Here is a 25,140-nt window from a genome sequence, read left to right as displayed (position 1 = left end):
AAGCAGACAAGTGTACTTCTCAAAAACAAGGAAAGTTGTGGATGTTGAAAAAAATGTAAAAGTGAAGTCAGTTACCTTAATGACTTGAATTAGAGTCAGATAGACTAGTTTTGTACATTTGATACCTCCAGATACCTGATTTATCATAATTTATTAAGTTAATGGAATGTCTGACCTCCAATATGATACTGAAATATAATCCACAAGTATTATTTGTAATTTTATAGTGAATTAAGAATAGCTTTGTTCTTAATGCAAATAATGGTTACACACTGGCCTCATATCACTATTTTTCTTTAGAGCATTTAAAGGATCTTAGTCCTAAAACTATAATGCCACCCATGAACAAACTTCTTAATTCTATACAGGGCATATTCTTAATAAGAAAAGAAGTTTGCTGTTTCTGGAAACATTATGCTGTGATATCTTAGAATTATCTTATTGGTTTGGTGGTCACTTTTACTCATGGCTAAAATTTTGTTAAAAGTCTATGGTTTATAAGATATCTATAAATTAGATGTTTATTTTGATGTTAGAAATTTAGAACAGCTTTTTATTTATACATGGATGATTGCAAAGTCTAAAGATTAATCAAAATACAATATGTATAATTTTTTGTCATCTTACCATTCTTACATACTAACATTTCTGTTGTAAGGACCCAGTTCTCTTGGAATATTTAAGAAAACATTGATGTCAAAGGCAGCTGTCACTCACAAGTTTCGCAAATTAAGATCACCCACAAAATGCAGGGATTGTGAAGGCATTGTAGTATTCCAAGGTGTTGAATGTGAAGAGGTAAGATCTTTTTGCAGTTGCCTTGGCCCCCTTCCTTTTTTTACTACATTTTTTGTTATGGTTTTACTTATTAGGATCTATAACAAATATATTTTTAATAAATTATACTACCAGTATATCCACTATAATTTTGTACTTCGTTTTAGTTTTTAAATGTTTCAGGCACTGCTACCAGTACTTCTTACATTGATTTTTTCTATTACTGGTCTAGCTATATTTTGCCCAGTTGTGAATAGTTTCAAGGTGAGCTAACTAGTTTTAAACTATCATTCTCTTGTAGTGTTTCCTTGTTTGCCATAAAAAGTGTTTGGAAAATTTAATGATCATTTGTGGTCATCAGAAACTTCCAGGGAAAATGCACATATTTGGAGCAGAATTCATACAAGTTGCAAAAAAGGAAGCAGATGGCATTCCTTTTATACTCAAAATATGTGTCTCAGAGATTGAAAATAGAGCGTTGTCTTTACAGGTACAGTATAACTTAAAATTTTAAAAATATGAATGCCTGAGTGATATTGTTTCTAATGAAAAGGAGGCTTTAAAGGAAAAAAATACTCTCAATTTGTAATGACTAAATGTATTCAGATTTCTCTGGAAAATGTTAATTCATTTGGCCCTGACCAGTTTTTTCTAAGATACCAATGAAAGTTGAAGTACGTCAGATATGTTTAGATAACTGCCTTTAGCCATTTGTACTAAAGCAGATTTTTTTCCTTTTCTGTTCAAGGGAATTTATCGTGTTTGTGGAAGCAAGTTAAAAATTGAAAAATTGTGTCAAGCTTTGGAAAATGGAATGCACTTGGTAGACATGTCAGAATTTAGTTCACATGACATCTGTGACGTTTTAAAGTTATACCTTCGACAAGTAAGGGCTTGCTTTATTCTTGAAACCTACTATTAAATAAAAAGCAAAAATATAATTTGGATTTTGTTGATATTTGCTACACATATATTTTCATTGGCATAGATGATATTGATTTCTTTCTGATTATTAATATACAGATCAAAGAGTATATAAAATATATATACAGTTTAAAGACCAGTAATAATAAAACTCATAATCCATCACCTAAGAAAATTCCTATACATTATGCAAGACCTCCATATGCCTCTCCCAAGTTACAACCTCCCAACTCCACTTAAGAAGCCTTTCTTAACTGTGTTAAATAAACATTTTCCTAAACATTAAAGAATGAATAACACTTAGTTTTTGTATATTTAAATTTTGAAAAACTGACTTGAAAGATAAGGAAAGATCGGTATTCAGTCTGTTATATGAAGATCAATAAGTATAACAGGGTCTGGATCAGTCTGGTTTTGCCTTCACTGGTATTTTAAAGTAGTTATTGAGGGAAGTCAGTGGTAAAAACCATGAAGATTTATCATATTTAGAACATCAGGCAAAACCATAAGCTGTGTACCAGAAGTCTAGCAGAAGTGTGCTCAGGGAATAAGCTGTCCTCTTTTTCTTTGCTCAGTATTATATCTGCAGTTTGCAGAAGTAGGTCCAAAGGAAACACATTGATGGGGTTAAATAAGTGACCTTCCTGGCTTCAGGAAGCAGATTACAGAGTGGTTATAGGAATGCCAGCGTATCATGAGCCACATGCAAAAAGATTTGGGCCAAGCCCAGCTGGTATTCTGTCCTTGGGAGGAAATGAACAGATAATAGCAGAGAGAATAGCACTGATACTTCTCAACATATTAATCTCTAGAGTTGTATTGCTCCAGTGTAGATCTTTTCTAATATTGTGAATAGCTGTCATACTGTGAGATCTCTCTCTCTCTCTCTCTCTCTCTCTCTCTCTCTCTGGAGGGGGACGGTAAGGGGGCATTATCAACATTGAACCCAGAGCCTCACTCTGAGCTATATCCCCAGTCTTTTTGTATTTATTGAGAGAAGACTCAAATTGGCCTAGGCTGTCCTCAAACTTGTTATCTTGTTGCCTTGGCCATCTGAGTAGCTGTGATTACAGATGTGTGCCACCACACCTAAGCCTTCCTCTTTTGTGAGGGAACACCTTTCATATATTTCTCATTTTTTATTTATTCTCCTGTTTTGGTTGTGTCCATCCTAGGGCAAAGTGGAATAGGAGTAAATATTTGAAAGCTTATTCATCTATAAGTACCTTTATTCTGCTCTTTTGATGGAAATAGAATAGTGTAGGTAGTGTGGAAGTTTACAGTATTCTAGGCTAGAAATTAGTTTTCTTTTGAATTTTGAAGGGATTTTATTGTTTTTTGTGGGTTTTTTTTTTCTTCTCTCTTTTTTTTTTTTTTGGTACCGGAGATCGAACTCGGGACCTTGTGCTTGCGAGACAAGCGGTGGAACCACTGAGCTAAATCCCCGGCCTTTTTTTTTTCTTCTCTTTGAACCCTGAAATACTTCTCATTTTATTCTTAACTCTTTTAATTGCTAAAAACTCTAGTGTTCTATCCCTTCACAGTAGTGTTTCTTTTTTGTGAGTGTAAAATCCTGTGTACCTAAGGATACTTGGGTTTTTTTCTCTGCCTGTCCAGTAAAAATATAATGTGACTCTTAAATATTACATTAAATTTTCTAGTAGCCATATAAATTAAAATAAACAGTTCATTTTTATATTTTATTTAACATTGAAAATACTTAAACATCAGTATTTTAGTGAAGTACTATATTTATGAAGTACTATATTTCACTTTTTAAAAATAGTGCTTAGTCTTTGATGTGTGTTTTACATTTAGAGCACATCTCAATTTGAACAAGCTGAGTTTCTAGTAGTTAGTGGCTACCATATTGACAGACTAGTTTTTAGACATGTCAAAATTATTTTTCTGTCCATTTTTATTTTTGTCGTTTATGATTGTCTGCTCGGTGTGAGAGTTGGGAACTGAAAGCTCTTTAGAAGCTCTCAAACACATGAAAGCTTTGAAAACTTGGAGTTTTATAAAAGGGTGCTCTAGGTAGACTGGGAAACACCTGGTGTATAGTATATATGGTTAGATCCCTGCTCTTGGACTGGTCTGATCTCCCCCTCTCCCAGGATCTTTCCTTGCCTACACATGTGGTGCCAGGAGTATAAGAAGATTGCAAGATCTCTTCAGTCCACATGCATACAGCCAACAAATCACCATTTTCAGACACTGGCATTGCCTATCCAGAGATCCTCTGTTTTACACTGCCCAGAGAAGAAATCTCCACATTTCTGGCGAAGACATAGCTGCTCTGGAGTTTAGAATAGACATAGAAATCTAAAGGTCTAAGCTTTCTCAGATAATCACCCATCTCCCACTTCCCAAAGCAGAGGCTTCAGTGCTGACATTCTGAGTCTTCTTAGGATTCTATAAATCATGCTGATTTCACAGGGGTTTTGCTTCCTTATAACTGCTGCTCAGCACTTATTTGTCTCCTCAGCTTATATGATGCTGCTTTTGTGTGCTCTTATTTTCCAAGTCCCTATAAGCCTTTATAAGTACTTTAGTGGGGTTGCAGTGTGAAAAAAATTAAGGATAATTGTTGAATCTTCTCTGTTAGCCCAGGCATGTATTGACATCTCTTTAATCACATGTTATAAAGAACTCTGAAGTAAGAAATGGAGATTAAGTACCTTTGAATGACTATATAAATTTCATCATGTATCATCCTTTATTTATCTCTTCTAGCTAGTTGAGAAGAGATGAATAGGGTTCAATACTGTGAACTCTCATTCCATCTCCAGAATATTGTATGACTAAGACTTTCATGTGGGAAGCCATCCTCATTTCTTACAGTAATATGAAGGAGTAGCTTTCATTTTACTTATTAACTATGTGGAAACCTCAAACTCCAAAAAGTTAAGCCGTCCTTCGGATCTTAAGAGTGGTGGAGGTAGAAATATAGAGATCAGATAGTATATATAGAACATCAGGTAGCCAGAGGTATAGTGTATTTTCCATTGTAAAGCTGGGGAAACATTGAAGTTCATTATGGCAGTGACCATTTATTAGTTTGAGAGAGGTATTTTTTCTTTTAACCTACTCATGACTAGTCAGGCTGTATTTAAAAATTAGATAAATGTTGACAATGTCTGTTTTGTAGGTCTTATTATTTGTTGCTAATCTTTAATCTGCCCCAACTAAAACACTGAGGTCCTATACCATTGTGTTCTTTCTGTCACCCTTATAGCAACAAAATCCACATTATCACCTTTTTCTTATTCATTTGACTTGTTCATTATCCTGTGATTATTTTAATAAAGCAATGGAAGATCATACTGACTTTGGGGCAGTCATGAATGTAATAGGTGTAAGTTATATATCTATCTCAGGTCTTTTTTTTTGTTTTTTTGGTACCGGGGATCGAACTCAGGTCCTTGTGCTTGCAGGGCAGGCTAAATCCCCAGCCCTATCTCAGGTCTTTTTGAAATACCATCATGCAACTTTAGGCTTAACAGTTTTACTGATCATCTAGTAACTTGTTTTTAATATAAATGTAATTTATGGCAATAGTTTCACATTAACTTTATAGGTAGCAAACATGTACACTAAAAGATTGAATTTATTTATTTTTTGTTTCTTTGTTAAATTCTTTTATTGGTACATTTTAGGTGTACAACACAATTGCATTTCTCATTGGGAATTGTACCTTTACATAACACATCTTGGGTCTGATTTTTTCCCCATTCCTAGCCCTCCCTTCACACCCTCCACCCTTCCCTATTTACAAAGACTTTTTCCATTTTCTCCACTTCTCATCATTTTTCCTTTCCCTTCTTTGCTTTCCCCTGCCCCTCCCACTACCCCTACCTCTTTGGATCTTTTCTTCGTATTTTACATTATCGATTTTTCATTCTAATCATTGGTACATTTTAGGTATACAATATAATGACATTCATCATTGGAAATTTGCACCTTTACATAGTCTCTCTTGGTTCTTACTTTTCACCCTTGCCCAGCCCTCCCTTCAACCCCTCCATTCCTCCCTATTTACAAATATTTTGTTCCTATTTTTCCATTTTCTCATATTAATCCCATTCCCTTCTATCCTTTCCCCTAGCCCTCCCACTTCCTTCCCCTTTGCCCCTTGTCTTCCTATTTCACATTACCCGTTATACATTTCAGTCCTTATTTACACTTTCAGTTTCTCACACCAGAGAAACTATTCAATATTTATACATGTGTGTCCTATTTATTTCACTTAAGAGCATCACCTCAGTGTGCATCCATTTAGCTATAAATGTCTCTAACTTCTCATTTTTTATGGCTGAGTAGTACTCCATCATATTAAAAAACCACATTTTCTTTATCCAGTCTCCAGTTGATGGGCATTTGGGCTGTTTCCAAGTTTTAGCTATCACAAACTGTGCTGCTGTAAACGTGGGTGCACATATATCACTGTGGTATGATTCTTTTAATTCTTTAGGGAAGATCCCCAGCAGTGGAATAGCGGGGTCAAATGGGACTTCCAGTCCTAGTTCTTTGAGGTATCTCCATACTGATTTCCACAGTGCTTGCACCAGTCTACACTCCCACCGGCAGTGGAGCACCGTTCCTCTTTCCCAACAGCCCCACCAGCATTTGTTATTAGTTGATTTCATGGTAGCAGCCATTCTTTCTGGAGTGAGGTAGAATCTCAGCATTGTTTTCATTTGCATCTCTCGAATGACCAGTGATGTTGAACATTTTTTCATGTATTTATTTTCTGTTTCTACTTCTTTGTGTGAGAAATGTCTCTTCATTTCAGATGCCCATTTTCGGACTGGGTCTTTAAATTTGGGAGGTCTGATCTTTTTTAAGTTCTTTATAGATTCGAGATAGTAGACCTTTGTCTGAGGAAGAGCGGGTGAAGATTTTTTCCCACATTGTGGGTTGTCTCTTCACCCTGCTGGTGGTTTCTCTTGCTGTGCAGAAGCCTTTTAATAAGAAGAGATCCCACTTGTTGATTGTTTGTGGTAGTTCACAGGAAACTGAGGTTTTGTTCATAAAATCTTTTCCTACACCAATGTCTTCAAGAGTTCTACCTAACCTCTGTTCCAACTGGTTCAGCATTTCTATTTTAATATTTAGATCTTTAATCCATTTTGATTTTAGTTTAGTGCACAGCGAGACATAGAGGTCTAGTTTTAATCTTTGGCAAGTTGAAGCCCAATTTTTCCAGCACCATTTATTAAAGAGGCTATCTTTCCTCCAGTGAGAGTGTTTGGCTCCTTTGTAGAAGATGAGATGGCTGAGTGTGTCTGGCGTTCTTTCTGCATCTTCTAATCTGTTCCATTGGTCCTCAAGTCTGTTTCTTTGCCAGTACCATGCTGTTTTTATCACAGTAGCTTTGTAGTAGAGTTGCAGGTTGGGGATTGTGATACCCCCTGGCATGTCTCTGTTACCTAGAATTGCTTTTGCTATTCTGGGTCTCTTCTTGTTCCAAATGAATTTTTGGATTGTTTTCTCAAGGTCCATGAAGTATGCTGCTGGGATCTCAATTGGAATTGCATTGAATCTGTATAGCAGTTTTGGAAGTATGGTCATTTTCACTATATTAATCCTTCCTACCCAGGAGCAGGGGATGTCTGTCCATTTTCTGATATCATCTTCAATCTCTCTTTTCAGAGTGCTATAGTTTTCAGAGAAGAGGTCTTTGATTTCTTTCATTAGTTTGATGCCTTGGTATTTCAGTTTTTTGGATGCTATTGTGAAAGGAATTATTTGCCCTATTTCTCTCTCAGTGAGTCTGTCATTGGTGTAGAGGAAAGCTATTGATTTTTGTGTGTTGACCTTGTAACCAGCTACTTGACTGAATTTGGTTATTAAGTCTAGAAGACTTTCTTAAAAGGAGAAAAAGTATCGTGTCATCTGCAAATAATGACAGTTTGACTTCTTCATTTCCTTTCTTTATTCCTCATTTTATTTCTTTCTCTTGTCTGATTGCCGTGGCTAATGTTTCCAGAACTATATTGAACAAGAGTGGTGATACCTGATTTTAGTGTGAAGGATTTCAGTTTTTGACCATTTAGTATGATACTGGCTGTTGGTTTTTCATAGATGGCTTTTATCAGTTTGAGGTAGAGACCATCTCTTCCAATTTTTTGTAGGGTTTTTATCATAAATGCGTGTTGGATTTTGTCAAATGCTTTTTCTGCGTCTATGGAGATAATCATATGGTTTTTGTCCTTGGCTCTATTGATATAGTGTATTACACTGATTGATTTGCGTATGTTGAACCATCCCTGGATCCCTGGGATGAATCCCACTTGATCAGGGTGTATGATCTTCTTGATGATTTTCTGCATTCTATTTGCCAGTATCTTATTAAGGATTTTTGCATCTATGTTCATTAGTGAGATTGGCCTATAGTTCTCCTTTTCAGTTGGGTCTTTCTCTTCTTTGGGGATCAAGGTGATGCTTGCTCCCAGGAATGACTTTGGGAGTATTGCTTCCCTTTCAATTTCATCGAAGAGTTTAAACAGTAGTGGCAGCAGTTCCTCTCTAAATGTCTTGTAGAATTCATCAGTGAAGCCATCAGGGCCCGGGCTTTTCTCAGTTGATAAGTTTTTAATTACATTTTCAATTTCATTGGTTGATATTGGGTTGTTTAGAATTTTTAGGTCTCCTTCGTTCAACTTTGACAATTCATATGTATCTAGGAATCTGTCCATTTCTTCTGTGTTTTCCATATTATTGGCATATAGGTTCTGGAAGTAGGTACTGATGATCCTCTGTATTTCTGCTGGGTCTGTTGTAGTTTCACCCTTTTCATTCCTAATTGCATGGATTTGGGCCTTTTCTTTCCTTTTTCTAATAAGGTTGGCTAAGGGTTTGTCAATTTTGTTGATTCTTTCGAAGAACCAACTCTTGGCTTCATTGATTTTTTTGTATCGTTCTCTTAGTCTCCATTGCATTGATTTCTCCTCTGATCTTTATAATTTCCTCCCTTGTATGAGCTCTGGGGTTGTCCTACTCTTCTTTTTCTAGAAGCTTGAGGTTCAGCATCAGGTTGTTTAATTGGGCTCGTTCTGTGTTCCTAATATGCATATTCACTGCTGTGAATTTCCCTTGTAAGACTGCTTTCATTGTGTCCCATAGATTCCAATATGTTATATTGTCATTGTCATTTAATTGAAGGAACTGTCTGATTTCTTCTTTAATTTCCTCTGTGACCCATTGGTTATTCAGAAGTGTGTTGTTCAACTTCCATGTGTTTGTGAAATTTTTCCAGTTTCTTTTGCTATGGATCTCCACTTTCATCGCACTATGGTCTGATAATATACAGGGGATAACTTCAATTCCTTTGCACTTACTTAAACATGTTCTATGTGTGAGTATGTGGTCTATTTTGTAGAATGACCCATGTGCAGCTGAGAAGAATGTGTATTCTGATTTTGTGGGGTGGAAGACTCTGTAAACCTCTGTTAAGTTCATTTTTTCAAGAGTTCAATTTAGTTCTAGTATTTCATTACTTATTTTTTGTCTAGTTGATCTATCTATTTGTGACAGTGGGGTGTTGAGGTCCCTCACTACAATTGTACTATTGCATATATGACTTTTCATATCCCTTTGTTTTATATAGTTGGGCGCACTAGTGTTTGGTGCATAGATATTTATGATTGTCATCTCTTCCTGCTGCATTGCTCCCTTTACAAGGATGTAATTTCCTTCTTTGTCTCTCTTAATCAGTGTTGGTTTGAAATCTACTTGATCTGCCAAGAGGATAGCTACACCTGCTTTTTTTCGGGTTCCTGTCGCATGCAGTATTGTTTTCCACCCTTTCACTTTCAGTCTATGAGTTTCCTTTTGAATTAAGTGTGTTTCTTGTATGCAGCATATTGTTGGATTTTGCTTCTTGACCCATTCTGCCAGTCTATTTCTTTTGATTGGTGAATTGAGACCATTAATGTTGATGATTATAACTGAAACATATTGACTTGTCATTGCCATGACTTTTTCTTTTTGTTGAGTTCTCCCCCTTTACATTTAATTTCTTGTCATGCCAGATGAGTTCATTCTGCTTTGCTTCCTGGGGTTGTGATCCTCAATGTCTGTTCCTAGGATATTGTGTAAAATATTTTGGAGTGCTGGTTTGGTATTCGTGAAGTTCCTATGGTGCTCTTTGTCATGAAAGTATCTTATTTCTCCATCAATTTTGAAAGATAGTTTTGCAGGGTACATCAATCTGGGTTGGAGGCTGTTTTCTTTTAGGGCTTGGAATATGTCACTCCAAGCTCTTCTTGCCTTGATGGTTTGTGTTGAGAAGTCTGCTGTGATTCTGATGGGCTTTCCTTTGTATGTGATTTGTTTCTTTTCTCTAACTGCTTGTAGAACTTTGTTCTTCTGTTGAGTTTCTGGAATCTTAACAATTATATGCCTATGTGTAGATTTTCTTTTGATCAAGGCTATTTGGAGTTCTGTATGCCTCACTTATCTGTATGTCAAGTTCTTTTCCCCTCCTTGGGAAGTTTTCTGCCATTACTTCTGTGCAGAGTTTTTTAATGTCATCTGCACTTTGTTCTGTTTCTTCATTGACTCCAGTCAGTCTTATGTTATTCTTCTTTGCATCGTCTAGCAGCTGCTGGATTGATTTCTCGTGTTCCCCTATAATTTTGAAGCAATTTTTCTTTTCCTGGTCACTAATTGCAATCTTATCTTCTATATCTGAAATTCTATCCTCACATCGGCTCATTCTGCTGTGTAGACTTTCAATGGAGTTTTTCATCTTCTGGAAATCTATTTTCATCTGTTTTGTGGATTCCATTTGTTTCCTATGTTGGGATTCCATCATGTTCCTGAGCTCCTCTCTAGATTTATTAATCATGTCTTGCACTAGGAGCACAATTTCTTCTGTTACCTGAGAAATTATTTCTGATTTCATTTTTTCCAGATCCCCTTTTGTTGCCAGTTCAGTGGGTCCAGGTGGTTGAATATCAGAGTGTTCCATCTCCTTTCCCTTTGAGGCTGCTGTAGGTGATCTGGAAGTCTGGTTTTGAGACTTATTTATGTGTTTTCTCATTTCGACTGGGGGGGTGCTGTTGGCGCCCCTGTAGATCACCTCCTCTGAGCTGGGAGAGGTGGGACAGGGGTGGGGAGCGGCGGTAGGGATGGTGGCCCAGAAGCCCCTTCCTCTGGGCGGGGAGCGGCGGGACAGAAGGCGGACCAAAAGCCCTTTCTTCTGGGCCGGGATCGACAGGAAGGATGGTGGCTGGGAAGCCCCTTCCTCTGGACCAGGAGCAGTGGGACTGCGGCTCAGAAGCCCCTTCCACTGGGCCTGGAGCAGCGGTACAGAAGGTGGCCCAAAAGCCCCTTCCTCTGGGCGGGAGCGGCAGGAGAGATCTAAAAGATTGAATTTAAATCTTGTTCATCTAAGGGGACATGCTGAGTAGCTGTCAACTGAGTCATTGAGTAGCTGTCAATAATTGTTGACTGTTAAGAGAAAAAACAGACAAAATAATATTCCTAATGTAATTTTATTTCCTTAGCTCCCAGAACCATTTATTTTATTCCGATTGTATAAGGAATTTATAGACCTTACAAAAGAGATCCAACATGTAAATGAAGAACAAGAGATAAAAAAAGATAGTACTGAGGACAAAAAATATGCAAATACGTGTATAGAAATAAACCGAATTCTTCTAAAAAGCAAGGACCTCCTAAGACAATTGCCAGCATCAAATTTTAACAGTCTTCGCTACCTCATACTACATCTTAAGCGGTAAGAATTTTATATAAGTAGAGCATCCACTAGTGAGTAGGTTTTTTTTGTTAAATAAAATTTACTGTCTTAACCACTTTTAAATGTACAGTGCAGTACTGTTAAATAAATGCACATGTTAAGGTATTTTTTAAATGTTTCATTGTTATTATGTCATTAGGGAAAGAGAGACATTTAATATATGATCGTGCAGCTAACATTGTTTCCTCAGATAACCTCCTTTTGCTTCTGGCTAGGTTTCTGCCATCTGAGGGCTCATCATCTTAGGGGATAGACCTGCATACAAGCACAGTACCACATGATTCTTGTTCTAATGGCTGAACACACAGCATGCAGGGGAAGGTTGGGGATGGGAGTAAATCAAAGAAGAAAGCTCTTGAATCAGATCTAAAAACTGAGTAGTGATTTGGTGGGTTACATGCAGAAGAACATTCTAGGTGGAAGGTAACAGACAGGGAGACAAGACATCATTTTGCATCTGAGAAATACAGTTAACTTGGTTAGGCTACAAAATAACAAGCAGTAATAGGAACTGAGCTAGCTAGAGGACTAATAATAAAATCTTACATACCTAGCAGATGAGTTTGATCATCTTGTTTCTGTACCCACTAAAGTATTTGAGCCAGGAATTTAACATGCTCAGATTTGCCTGTTAAATCTTTGTGGCAGAAGTATGGAAAATGGGTTTGAAGGGAGACCTTTGCTGCAGTTCAGGTCTTGACTAGTCATCAAAATAAAAGGCTGTCAGAGCTTAAAGTAAAGCCAGGAGTAGAAGTCGTGATTGAACAAAGAGACCTTTAAGGAGAATAAACTTGGCTTGAAAACTAGCTATGGTCAATGAGAGAAATTTGCAGTGATATTTCAGTTTCCAGTATAAGGAACTGAGAGGATGTATCATGTACTCAGATGGGAGCAATTTTTAGGAGGTTTTTTTTTTCTTCTAGTAAAACATCAGTAGTTCTTCTATTACTTGAACTTTATCCTAGTAACAAAACTATAAAACCCAGTTTGGTGTGGTAAATATTTTACTCAAATAATTGTAACCTTTGGCCCTTCACAAACTTTTCCTAGACTTTTGCAGCCCATTTTTCTTCCACATTTCCCACCCTACAGTAAAACACTATTAAGGAGCTCTAACAGACAAATCTCAGCTTGTATTTTCTGTTTTGCAGGGTAGTAGATCATGCAGAAGAAAACAAGATGAATGCCAAAAACTTGGGAGTGATATTTGGACCAAGTCTAATTAGGCCAAGGCCCACAACTGCTCCTGTAACTATCTCCTCCCTTGCTGAATATTCAAATCAGGCCCAATTGATAGAGTTCCTCATTACTTACTCACAGAAGATTTTGCAGCTACAAGATGTTACATGCAGTGCAGGTGTTGTTGCACCTCTGGTTGATCAGTGCTCTCTTCTGAAACCTCTGTTATCACCAGAAGAAAGAGATTCAGAACACTGCATGAAGTCACTATTTTTTTCTTCAAAGGAAGTGAGTTTTGACCTTTTATAGAATTGTATTAGAACATTAATAAGTTAACAATCTTGCAACTATTTATTTTGAGGTGTTGTGCTTTTTCAAGTTTAAAAATTCTCTTCCATCATCAACAGGATATCCATAGTGAAAGCAACACTTTTCAACCAACTCGATCACCTGAAGAATCAGAACACAAGCAAAATGCATTGGGAAAATGTGATGTATGTCTCATTGGTGAGTAGCCATGTTAAAAATCTGTTTGCTGACATAAAACTTAGTAAGTAAGCCATGATTAAAAATGAAGATAAATGGAGTTGAGGGAAATCCAAACTTCAGAATTACGTTAGTTGATGAATCATTGCTAGCCACTGAGAAGGTACCTTTTAGTGTATTTTGCAATTGAATGAACACCATTCATCCCAATATCTTTTATATAAAAAGACATCTTGGAATTCATATGTGCTTTTTGTGCTCCTTCTGAAAATTTTTTCCTCATTGATTCTGCTCGATAAAGTCAAGGCAGAAATATGTTGAACAGTGTGCTAATTCATAGCATCTTCTATATTATAGTTCAAGGTATTGCTCTAACTGCTCATAAGAAGTCAAACCAGACTTTAAAATTTGACTTTAAAATTTTTTTCACAAACTTGTGGCCTACCTTTGACACATTAAACACATATGTCTCACATTTCTGACTGTGGTCATTTTATTCACTGTTTTTTTTCTGATAATTTTATTGTTATGAATGGTAGCTGGTAAGCTGGTGGAAAAGCTTCCATTTGTTATTGTAATTCTCCATTATTAACACTAAATTCTGATTTTTAAAATAAAGTTCTGGTTGTTAAATTGGATATATAATCAGTATCAATGAGCATAGCTTTGGAATGTCTGTAGAGGAAGGAAGCCACGTCTTGTCTGCTCACTGTCGTCTTGTCTGCTCACTGTGAATCACTGAGCTTATTTTTTTACTGCATTTGATGTGATCTTCCTAACACTTCTGTGCTATAAAATAAATAGTATTAGGCTCATTTGACCTGTGGCTAACAGTCTGAGAAATTAATATGGCAAAAGTCATACATATACCTAACAAAGTATTCAGTTAGGAATTGAACCTACTCCTGTATGATTCCTAAACTTAACCTTTTTATCACTATCTCACAGATTGGAATCCCAATTAGGAATAGTACTGAAAATAATTTAAAAATATAATTTCCTACTATTCATTATATACCAGACAGTTCTAAGCATTGTTCTTGTTAGATGACTTACACTGTAGGACAGTATAGACGCACATAGGAGTGCTTCTTGACAGATGAAGGCAGGTAGGCAGAAGTAGAGCAGGAGCTGAGCCAAGACCCAAGCAGGTGGCTGCAGAGCCTGTGCTCTTCTCCACTGTGCTAGAAATTCATCCTTTACAAGTGCAAGGATGTGCTTTGGTGCTTACAAGCCAACTGCAGTGGGTCACATCCATTAGGGTGTTCTGTAATTGTGGAGAAGGGCTTGGGACAGCAAATCACAAGAGCATTGCCTTGGGACCCAGGGAAGAGGGGCCAGCAGCCCCTGGTGAGGAAGGAGGTTAGATGAGACAAAGACTGACAAGTGATGCTGCTGGGCATCTCTCTGCACACCACTGCCCAAGGGTGCAGGAGAAGGACCAGGTGACAGGGCAGAGGCCTGTGGGCTGTGCACAGGGCCAGCTGCACTGCAAGTCAGAGTAGTGTCAAGGTGCTGAGTCATTTGATGTCTCTCAGCAACAAGGAGGAGTGTGAGCAGAGGGCTGGACCTTTCCAGAAATGGGAGTTTTTAGGGGATGGGGGTGCAGCAAAGGGGACAGGATATGAGAAGTCAGGTGCCCTGGAGGAGAAAACATGGATCAGGCGACAGACTAGAGGTAAAGAAAGTAAATCTAGGACCAACTAGTACATGGAGAGAATGGCTTTTTTTTTTTTTAACTTAAAATACAACTTTTTTACCTTAATTTGACCTAATGGGTGTTCCAGTTAATTAGTTGATCAGCTATGGAGAATATCCAAAGCCTCTAACAAGCTGTACTCTCACTATGGACTGAATGTAGCTGAAAAGCAGGCTAAGTGAGTGTTGACAAAATCCTTGGGGTTCAGGGGATGCCTACATTTGGTTGACCTGCACAATGGTGTAAGTTTTCTGCAGTTAGTTTACTGATTTCTGCCTGTTGAAATCATGACAGTCTTTGACTCAGAAAATTATTTATTCATGGGCATTATATTAAAATAAGTTAGTTTAGAAAATATTTTGTTTTGTTTTTCTCCTAACCTATGATGTGCTTTGTGGCTGTTATATTGATTTAGATAAATACTGTATGAATATTTAACTCCTCTGCTTATCCTACTGAAATTATCAAGTTCGGAAAAATATGTAACAATGCTGTTGTTTTGAGTGCCCATTTGTAACTTTCCTGTTAAACATGAACCACAAAGTTAAATAAATCTTTCTTTTTCAGACCCAGAGCTTGAATCAGCATCCCAAAAGATGGAGGATGTTTGTAAAACCTCTAAACTACTTACTGTGAAATCTGATAGGGTAACGAACAGTGTGTGGAGGCATACTCCAAGGACCAAGATTAGGCCGGTAAGTTTGCCTCTAGATAGACTACTTCAAACAAGCCCTCCTACTGAGAGAAATGGCAAAAATATGAGAAATGTAAATTCAAACAAGTTTTGCAAGAATCCTACTGTTGAAGAATTTAACATAAAAGATATTCCCTCTACTATTTGTTCCAAATTTAATGGCGTTGACCAGCAAAATCTACAAAAAACTTGGGCCAAACAATGTGAACCAAACAACTTAACTGCCAAGAGTACAATAATAGTGCCCAGTACTCTCCAGGAAAAAGGAGTGCCAGTCAGGATCAGTGGAGACGATTCTAGTAGTGCCACCCAGCTCAGTAAGCCTTATACAGAGCCACTCAGGTCAGCAAGAGAGACGTCAGAGAGACGGTCCTCGGATTCCTACCCTCTTGCTCCTGTCAGAGGACCCAGAACACTGCAGCCCCAGCACTGGACCACGTTTTATAAGCCACACACCACATTTTATAAGCCACACACTCCCACCAGCAGCATCAGAGGGAGTGAGGAGAAACAGGTTTCTCCCACAGCAGCAGTGCCTCCTGGCTCAGCTCATACTGCCCAGGGGCAGGTGACAAAATCACTTCCGGACTCAGCTGACACATCAGCTTGTCCTGCACAGCTGAATAGTGAGCCTAAAGGAAACTCTGAGGAACATGACTTCCCTGATCTGACTCCAATGTGCCAGAGGCCAAAGCTAAAACGAATGCAACAATTTGAAGACCTTGAAGATGAAATCCCACAATTTGTGTAGAGTTATCAAAATTCAGGGTTCCTTTTTTTGTTTTATCTTGTGTTTGTCTAGTGAAAGACTATTTTGACAGGGCCTCCTTTGTATAGAATTGTCACAGTGTGGGGTTTGCTCTTTGTTGTGTTATGTATGTTGGTCATATTGAATGGTAGAGTGTTTTGATAGGGCCACATTTGTGCCTCACTGGAATCTTTAAATTCTGTGTTTTTGAAGTTGTGAATAAAAAAGGTGGACTCATATTTTTTAAAGTTGATGACTTTCCCCATAAAATAGTCCACTTAAATCCATCCCTAATATATGATAAAATTCTCAACTAATAGATGCAGTTTGGGGAAAATATGCTTTTTTTTTGAATGAGACTACATGCTTATTTATAAAATATTTCTGAATGCAAATGCCTGAAAGATCTTTATTTGATACGAATTTTTTCCACACAATTTTATAGTGCATCTTTGACCATTTATGCTTTTTTAGTATATATGTAAGCTTTTATTTTTCAATTGGCAATTCAGTTAACATTTTAATATTTACATAATGGCCAAAAAGCTTGCAAATCTATATTTAATTGCATTTTAATTAATTACCAGTTTTTTATATGTAGTAGTCAATTAAATTATACAAAGAAAATGCACTTAAACTTTATTTCTAAATTATATAGTTTAGTTACATCTTATTTGGCTTAAGATGATTTTAATACATTTGATAGTTATTTACCCCTTAGCTTTGTCTACATAAATTTGTTTTTCAACATTTTGAACTTTTAGATATTTTATATAATGGTCTCTCCCAAAAATGTGTGTTTCAGAAGTTTTTAAATTCAATGCATTTCCTTTTGATATTGTCTAGGTTTTATTAAAACCATTCCTTTTGTGTGAAATGTTTTGACTTACGAGTCATTTTATACTTTTTCTACCTAGACTATCGACCATTGAAAATGTACATTTCATCCAAATTGAGCAAAGATTTATTTAAGTTGATTCTAAGAATACAATTTAGTAAGCCTCATTATTTAGAAGTTGAGAGAAGGTATAGAAGACTGGATCTATTTCATTTATAAAATAAGTAGTTTTTATAACTAATGCATCCATATTATTTTTCTGGATTCCATCATATTTGTCTAAAATGGGATATAAAAGGGACAAAAGGTAAAATGTTTGCATGTGTGAATTATATTTCTAGTAAATGCTTTGTATGGCTATGTTATAATTGATAAAAAATATATGTATGTATATATTAACTTGTTAAATTATTTCAGGTTCTTATGGCTTCTCTGAAATTGTTACCTCTTAAAATGTGATACTTTAAGGTTATTAACTATTGATTTACTGGTCAGCACTTGGGCTCATACCTCATTTGACTAAAACATGTAAAGTTTTTTTATAGCAAGTTGCTTTATAGTTCTCTGTGATGGTAAGGCCTGAAGAGAAACAGACGTTTTTTTTTTTTTTGCCAAAGCCTTGTTTTTAGTCCTCATTGTACAAAATATAAAAGAGTCATATTGCTATGAAAACATAAAAAGAAAATCAGAGCCAGTATTAGAAATAAAATAATAGAACTTAAATGTAGAATTAGAAATAAAATAAAATCAGAGCCTCTTTTGTGTGCTAGAATTCTGCCAAGTTCTTACATTTCACAGCAACCTATGAGCTGAGATGAAGACACTTTGATCCCAAGCAAATCTAAGTGTACCTCACTTCTTAATTCAATTTAAAGATGTCTTATAGCTACACTATTCCCAGATACCATTGTGTTACAGTATTTATATAACCACAAACATCTCTAAAATGACAACTATTTGTTTTTTTTTGTACCGGGGATCGAACTCGGGCCCTTGTGCTTCTCAGCAGGTGCCGAAACCACTGAGCTAAATCCCCGGCCCACTATTGTATATTTTTAAATAAGTTATGGGCAATGTAATTTTCTGGATTTTTTTCTTTCTTGGAGGCAGGAAATTATATTTATGTATTGATGCAATTATACGTATAGACAATTCAGTTAATATCTATAGTTTACCAGGATTGTTACATTCACAGTTGGTGTGCAAAAGTCAGTTGTATTCTTGTAAATGAAAGCTTTTTGACAGTTGAATAAAAATGTTAATATACCTAAAAATAAGTCTTAACAAAAAATGTTCAAGATGTTCTTTACATTTACTTATACACTCAATATAATTCCAACCAAAATATTTTGAACCATTTGAAAGTTTTAGGCATGATGCCTCTACCTCTATCTACCTGCGTGTATACTTAAAACACTGACACTCTTGAATAACTGTAGTGTGCCCATCAAACTTAACATCATAAGGACATGTAATCCACAGACTGAATTTACGTTTTCCCAGTTGTCCCAGTAATGCCCTTCTCTGTGTCAGCATCCCAGATCAAGATCACATTGTATTTAGTTGCCTTCTTTCTGCTATCCTTTAATATAGAACGGTTTTTCAGTCTTTTCCCTCATGACTTAAGGACTATAGGCCAGTTTGTATAATTTCCCTCAGTTTGGGTTTATCTAATTTTTCTTCATGATTAGATCCAGAATACATATTTTTGTCATAGATATCACAGAAATGATGCTGTGTTCTTTTCAGTACCTGTTGTACTAGGAGGTGTAAAATGTCAATTGGTCTCATTTCTGATGATGTTATCTTTGGTCACTTGGTTAGGACAGTAGGAGGTTTTTGTGATGTTAATAATTAAAAAGTACTTTGTAACCAGGCATAGTGGTATATGCTTGTAATCCCAGCTGGGAGGCTCAGGCCGAAGGATCACATTACTTTTAGAGTTCTTTATTTGGGCACATCAAAGTGTTACAAAGTCATCTTGTACTTTTCTCTACCCTCCGTCTAAAATTGGCTATTTTGTAAGGAGCCCTGATTTCTTTGAATGGAGAATATGGGAGCCAAGACCTAGAAGGTCTCATTGCTAACTTCAAAGTTACTAGTTCAGCCCTGTTGATGAACAACTTAAAATTTAAAGAAAATCTTGTGTGTACACACATGCAGACATACACACATCTCTGTATGCATTTGTGTATGAATATACATAATGAAAACCTTGAATTCACATTTACACCTTCAATTCTTCAGTATTTGGAGTTTAATACAGTCTTTCTCCTATATTTTTAACTCCCCTTTCTCATAGAAACCTGGCTCCCATCATCCGAAATCCGCTTATTTGTTCACCCTCCTTTCCTTCAACCTTTTGACAGTGCCAGCCACAGCTTCAGTTCTCCTAGTCCCAAATATACTCAGTCCTCAGTTATAGCTGCACTGGCCTGACCGCCCCGATCCCTAATATGTCCATGAAAATTCACAGTACCTGCACCATACTAGCTAAATCCTTGGTCCCATCAATGTCAATTTTGAGCACACTGTTTGATCCCAGGGCCCTGTCTTCTGCCAGAAGGGAGAAAAAAACCAAAAATTCACCATATTTTAAAGTGAGTAATTATTGAATATTGGGCTTATTAGGGAAAGTTTAAAAGTACAAGTTTATACATATTTACCAAAAATGTTTAAACAGACATATATGAAATTTATAGAAAGTTTATCATTTTGGTCTCAGCTATAATCAAATAATGTTTAATACTTTGGTAACATCATAAACTTTTTAGATGTCTTTAAATCAACCAATTCATATAAAATTATTCATATAAAACATTTCAGAAAATAGAGTTAAAGACTGATCATGCTTTTGAAATACAATGGGTTCATCTTTGGCTTTTTACAAAAATAGCTAACAAATAATAGTGGCACACCACACGAAAACCCGTTTCTGGATATGGTCCGCCCACTTGTTAAAAGACATGTTAAGTCTTTCTGGTATTAAAGAACTGGAAAGAAGAGATGATGTAACACTGAATAGCAAGCTTTTCACTGTCTAGGCAGAGGCAATTGATAAGTAAATGTAACTGAAATATAAAAAACAGGACATTGACTTAAATATAGTTAAGATCTTATTTACAGTTTTAGGCCTAGTGCCTGTTACAGGGTTAGTTGCTAAGTTAACTCTGTGTCTCTCACATTTATTTATTTAAATATTTTTGGTACCTGGGATGGAACTCAAGACCTTGTGCTTGCGAGGCAGGCACAGCGCCACTGAGCTACATCCCCAGCACTGTGTCTCATTTTATATTAGAATTTTTTCCTATGTCTTCTGGCAGAATCAAAACTTTTCTATAAGCAACTATTTTCCTCAAGGTTGTGAGAGCTCATCTAGTCATTTGCCAAACAAATGATTGAACACGGGAGACAAGGACAGCAAATCAGAGTCTACAGATTCCCCACATGTGCAAATACATAAATAATTTAATAATTTGGATTTCTGAGAGTTTTAGATGAGATTTTGTTTAAAAATTGGGTTGTGGGGCTGGGGATTTAGCTCAGTGGTTTGGCTGCCTGCTGCACAAGTGCAAGGACCCGAGTTCGATCCCCAGTACCAAAAAAAATAAAAACTGGATCGTAAGTGTGTAAATATATGTGTATTGTTAAAACAGTAATTGTGCCCAGTCCCCTTAACAGGATGTTAGGGATCCACTAGGACATCCCTTCCTGATCAAGTGGGTAAACGCTATCTTGAATTTTATGTTACTCCCTAGCTTTTAAAAAAATCTTTTTTCAGCTTCTCCTCAGTGATATCCCTCTGTCATGCTGCCCTGCCTTGGAGCTGGATGACTATGGACTGAAACCTCTACAAACCGTGAGCCAAAATAAACCTTTCCCCATATTTTCCACCTGCAAAAAAATAAAATTGGGAAGGTGAACTGGTCCCAGCACCTGGAAGGAAGCTCCCCACCTCCATCCCAGGCTCCTAGGGCAGAGAAGCTGAGCCAGTCCCAGCACCCAGAAGGAAACTCCCCTGCTGCCATCCCAGGCTCCTAGGGCAGAGAAGGTGAACCAGTCCCAGCACCCAGAAGGAAGTTCCGCGCCTCCATCCCAGGCTCCTAGGGCAGAGAAGCTCAGCCGGTCACAGCACCCGGAAGGAAACTCCCCCACCGCCATTCCAAGCTCCTAGGGCAGACAAGGTGAGCTGCACAGGTGCCAGAAGCACCCCTCCCCCTGAGGAAATGAGAAGACACATAAACAGCCTCAAAAACACACTTCCAGATCACCTACAGCAACCCCAAAGGGAAACGAGATGGAACAATCTGATACTCAACCACCTGGACTCTCTGAACTGGAAACAAAAGAGGATCTGGGAAAAATGAAATCAGAAATATTTACTCAGATAACAGCAAAGATTTTGCTCATGGTGCAAGAGATGATTAATAAATCTAGAGAGGACACAGATAAAAAAATAGAGGATCTGACAAACACGATGGAATCCCAACATAGGAAACAAATGGAATCCATAAAACAGATAGAAACAGATTTCCAGGAGATTAAAAACTCCATCGAAAGTCTGTGCAGCAGAATGAACCAATGTGAGGATAGAATTTCACAAATAGAAGATAAGATAGCAATTAGGAGGAAAAGAAAAATTGCTTTAAAATTGTAAGGGAACAGGAGAAATCAATCCAGCAGCTGCTAGACGATGCAAAGAAGAATAACATAAGACTGACTGGAGTCAATGAAGAAAGAGGAGAGAGTGCAGATGACATCAAAAAACTGTTCACAGAAGTGATGGCAGAAAACTTCCCAAGGAGGGGAAAAGAACTTGACATACAGATAAGTGAGGCATATAGGACTCCAGCTAGCCTTAATCAAAAAAAATCTACACATAGGCATATAATAGTTAGGATTCCAGAAATCCAACAGAAGAACAAAATTCTACAAGCAGTGAGAGAAAAGAAACAAATCACATACAAAGGAAAGTCCATCAGAATCACAGCAGATTTCTCAATGCAAACCCTCAAGGCAAGAAGAGCTTGGAGTGATGTATTTCAAGCCCTAAAGGAAAACAGCCTCCAACCTAGATTGATGGACCCTGCAAAACTATCTTTCAAAATTGATGGAGAAATAAGACACTTTCATGATATAGAGCACCTCAGGAAGTTCATGAATACCAAACTGCCACTCCAAAAACTTTTAGACAATACCCTAGGAAAAGACAATGAGGATCACAACCCCAGGAAACCCAGCAGAATGAATCCACTGGGCATGACAAATTAAATGCAAAGGGGAAGAATCCAACAAAAAGAAAAAGTCATGACAAGGCTTTTAAAACTTTTGACTTCATGTCCCTAATGAGTGTATAATTCATTCTTATTATTGTACTGATTAGTATTTTTCTGATTCTAGAGTTGCACACCATTCCTTTTGCTATACTGGCTATCATCTTCTTATGTCTACTCTTTAATTGGGTTGTCTATTAATGAGCTCTAAGAATTCTTTATATATTCTGGTCATAGGTTATATGCATTGTAAATATGGTCTGTTTAAGGACTACTTTTCATTTTAATGATGTCATTTAAAGTTCTAAATTTTGATGGAATCTCATTTATCAATTTTTTTCTTTCATACATCATGTTTTCTGTATCCTAGGTAGTTCTTGCCTACTCTGAAGTCATAAATATTTTCCCTTATAATTTCTTCTTAAAGTTTTGTACTTTTGGCTTTCTTATTTAGGTTCATAGATCTCTTCAAGTTATTTTCATGTATGGAAAAAAAGGGTTGAGGTTAATTTTTTATATACGGATACCAGGTGTTCTAGTGCCATCTGCTGAAAACGCTGTCTCTTCCTCAGCTCTTGAGTTTATATTCTATAAAATGTTAAGGTTAAATAATCTTTCAAAACTCAGTGAACCATGTATGTGTGGTTCTATTTCTAGATTCTCTGTTTTATTCCAATGATCTATATGTCTTTCCTTACAACAACACTGCCTTGATTACTGTAGCTTTAGAAGAAGTCTTAAAATTAGGTACTAAACATCTTCCAACACTGTTTTTGTGTTTGTTTTTAACTTTTCTAGGTCCTTTGTACTCCTACATAACTTTTAAATTTCAATATCCAATTCTTCCTTTATAGCAAGCACACACAGACCTGAATTTTTATATACCTTGTGTTTTCTAATCCTGCTAAATTCAAGTACAAGTTCTCAGGGCTCCTAGAGATTTCTCAGTATTTTCTCTATAGATGATCATTTCATCTACATATAAAGATTTTGCTTGTGCCATGCCAATCCTATCCTAGTTGTGTCATTTTATTGCCAGACTATTTTGGTGGGGCCTAGGTTTCAAAGTTTAATGGACAGATAAAGAGTAAGCATATCTGCCCTTGTTCCCACCTTAAGGAGAAAGCATTGTATCTTCTCCATTCATATAAGGCGTTCTCACTGGAAGTATGGAGTACATGTCTTTGATCTGTTGAGAAGGTTCTGTTCTACTTCTAGTCTCCTGATAGCTTTTACCATGAACAGCTGTAGAATTTAGTCCAATACTTTTTCTCCAAATAGTGACAAGATCATATGGCTTTTTCCTTTCCTCTGTTAAAATGATGACTTTTGGAGGTGGATCTTCCAATGCTGAACCAACTCTGCCATCCCTATAACAAAACCACTTTCTACATCCTGCCAGATCTGACTTCTAATAGTTTGTTTTGTTAAACAAATTTCTATCTATGTTCATACTTTTTTCTTCTACTATCTTTATCCAGTTTTAGGATTGGCACAATGTTGATTTCCTAAAATGAGGGGAGAAGTGTTCCTTCTTTTTTCTGCTTTAATTGTTTGATATAATTTATCAGTTAAAATGTTTATGAGCCTGCTGTTGTCATATAGGTAGGTTTTCAAACTAGGAATATACTTTCTTTAATAGGTGCTATTCAAATTTTATATTTCCTCCAGAGTTAGTTTCATTAATTTGTCTTCCAAGGTACTTCTTAGAAGTTGTCAAATTTCTTTCAAAAAAGATTTTTGTAATATGCTTTCTATATCCTTTTAAATTCTGTAAAATCTGTGGTAATGTCTCCTAGATCTTAATATTGTAATTTTTAAAATGTGTAACTGATATTGTGTAACAGGAAGAAGAGGTCTAAAAGAGCAGGGGAATTGGGAGGGTTAGGGGAAGGGAAAAAAGGGAAAGGAAAAAATATGAGAAGAGGAAAAAAATGGGAATAAGGTCTTTGCAAATAGGGAAGGGTGGAGGGTGTGAAGGGAGGGCAGGGGAAGGGGAAAAAAATAAGAACCAAGAGACTCATGTAATGGTACAAGATCCCAATGACGAATGTAACTGTATTTTATACCTAAAATGTACCAATAAAGTTAATGGGGAAAAAAAATCTTTTTTCTATACTGTTTAAATTTGCCAGGTTTTTGGGTCCTTTATGAGTAGATTTTTTATTCTTTTGTAACTTGCTTCTTACATTCAGCATGTTGTTGAGATTAATCCATGTAGATTTTTGTAACTACAGTTTTTCCCTCTTTAAAAGTGACTAAATTTTCCATTGGATGAATACAAGTAGGCATTTAGATTACTTTCATTCACTTTCCCACTGAAAAATTCTTCACTGAAAACAATCTTTAATTTTTCTTTTTTAAATAAATCTGCTTTGTGGTCATCATCTCATTTAATTTTTATCATGGCAGGTAATGTTAACTGCCTTTTGTGGAAAAGCAAAGAAGTTACATAGCTTACTATACGTTACATAATGAATAAAAGGTGATAAGACTTGTCTTTATTATAAATTCTGTCTCATTTCTAAATTCATTCATCATCAAACCAGAGCCTGCCACAAATATTTTTAGACTATATTTTTCTTTCTAGTTGGTAGGATACTGAAGTTCAGGGTTATCCCATCCCAACTGCAAGATTATCTTCAGTGTGTGTATATGAAAGTTTACTCATTTAGTTAACTTTTGCATCTAAAATTACTGAAAGCTTTTCTGGGTCACAGTGAGTTTGTGAAGGTTACACTGTGTTAATGAAA

General features: G+C 36.5%; 1 protein-coding gene across 11 annotated transcripts in view; it reads left to right on the top strand.

Moving 5' to 3' along the window:
* Arhgap29 (Rho GTPase activating protein 29) overlaps positions 1-23,916 on the top strand; it is an 85,470-nt gene extending 61,554 nt beyond the window's left edge. For 10 of the 11 annotated variants that reach the window (XM_087213157.1, XM_013070880.3, XM_021255348.2 and 7 more), the window contains 7 exons: positions 659-798; positions 1,079-1,267; positions 1,526-1,663; positions 11,217-11,449; positions 12,622-12,937; positions 13,057-13,156; positions 15,402-18,991. In XM_087213157.1, the coding sequence (XP_087069283.1) occupies positions 659-798; positions 1,079-1,267; positions 1,526-1,663; positions 11,217-11,449; positions 12,622-12,937; positions 13,057-13,156; positions 15,402-16,279 (1,994 nt within the window). In that variant the 3' untranslated portion in view covers positions 16,280-18,991. Of the gene's footprint in view, positions 1-658; positions 799-1,078; positions 1,268-1,525; positions 1,664-11,216; positions 11,450-12,621; positions 12,938-13,056; positions 13,157-15,401; positions 18,992-20,895 lie in introns of those variants that run through there. The other variant, XM_087213158.1, reaches the window with a different exon arrangement.
* The last annotated feature ends 1,224 nt before the right edge of the window (positions 23,917-25,140 follow it).

Source organism: Heterocephalus glaber, unplaced genomic scaffold (genome assembly GCF_053883595.1).
Source record: "Heterocephalus glaber isolate CG9 unplaced genomic scaffold, H.glaber_assembly_v1.0 deba00001442, whole genome shotgun sequence".
Lineage (NCBI taxonomy): Eukaryota > Metazoa > Chordata > Mammalia > Rodentia > Bathyergidae > Heterocephalus > Heterocephalus glaber.
Note: the sequence above shows the minus strand (reverse complement) of the source record. Positions and strands in the feature narration are given on the sequence as shown.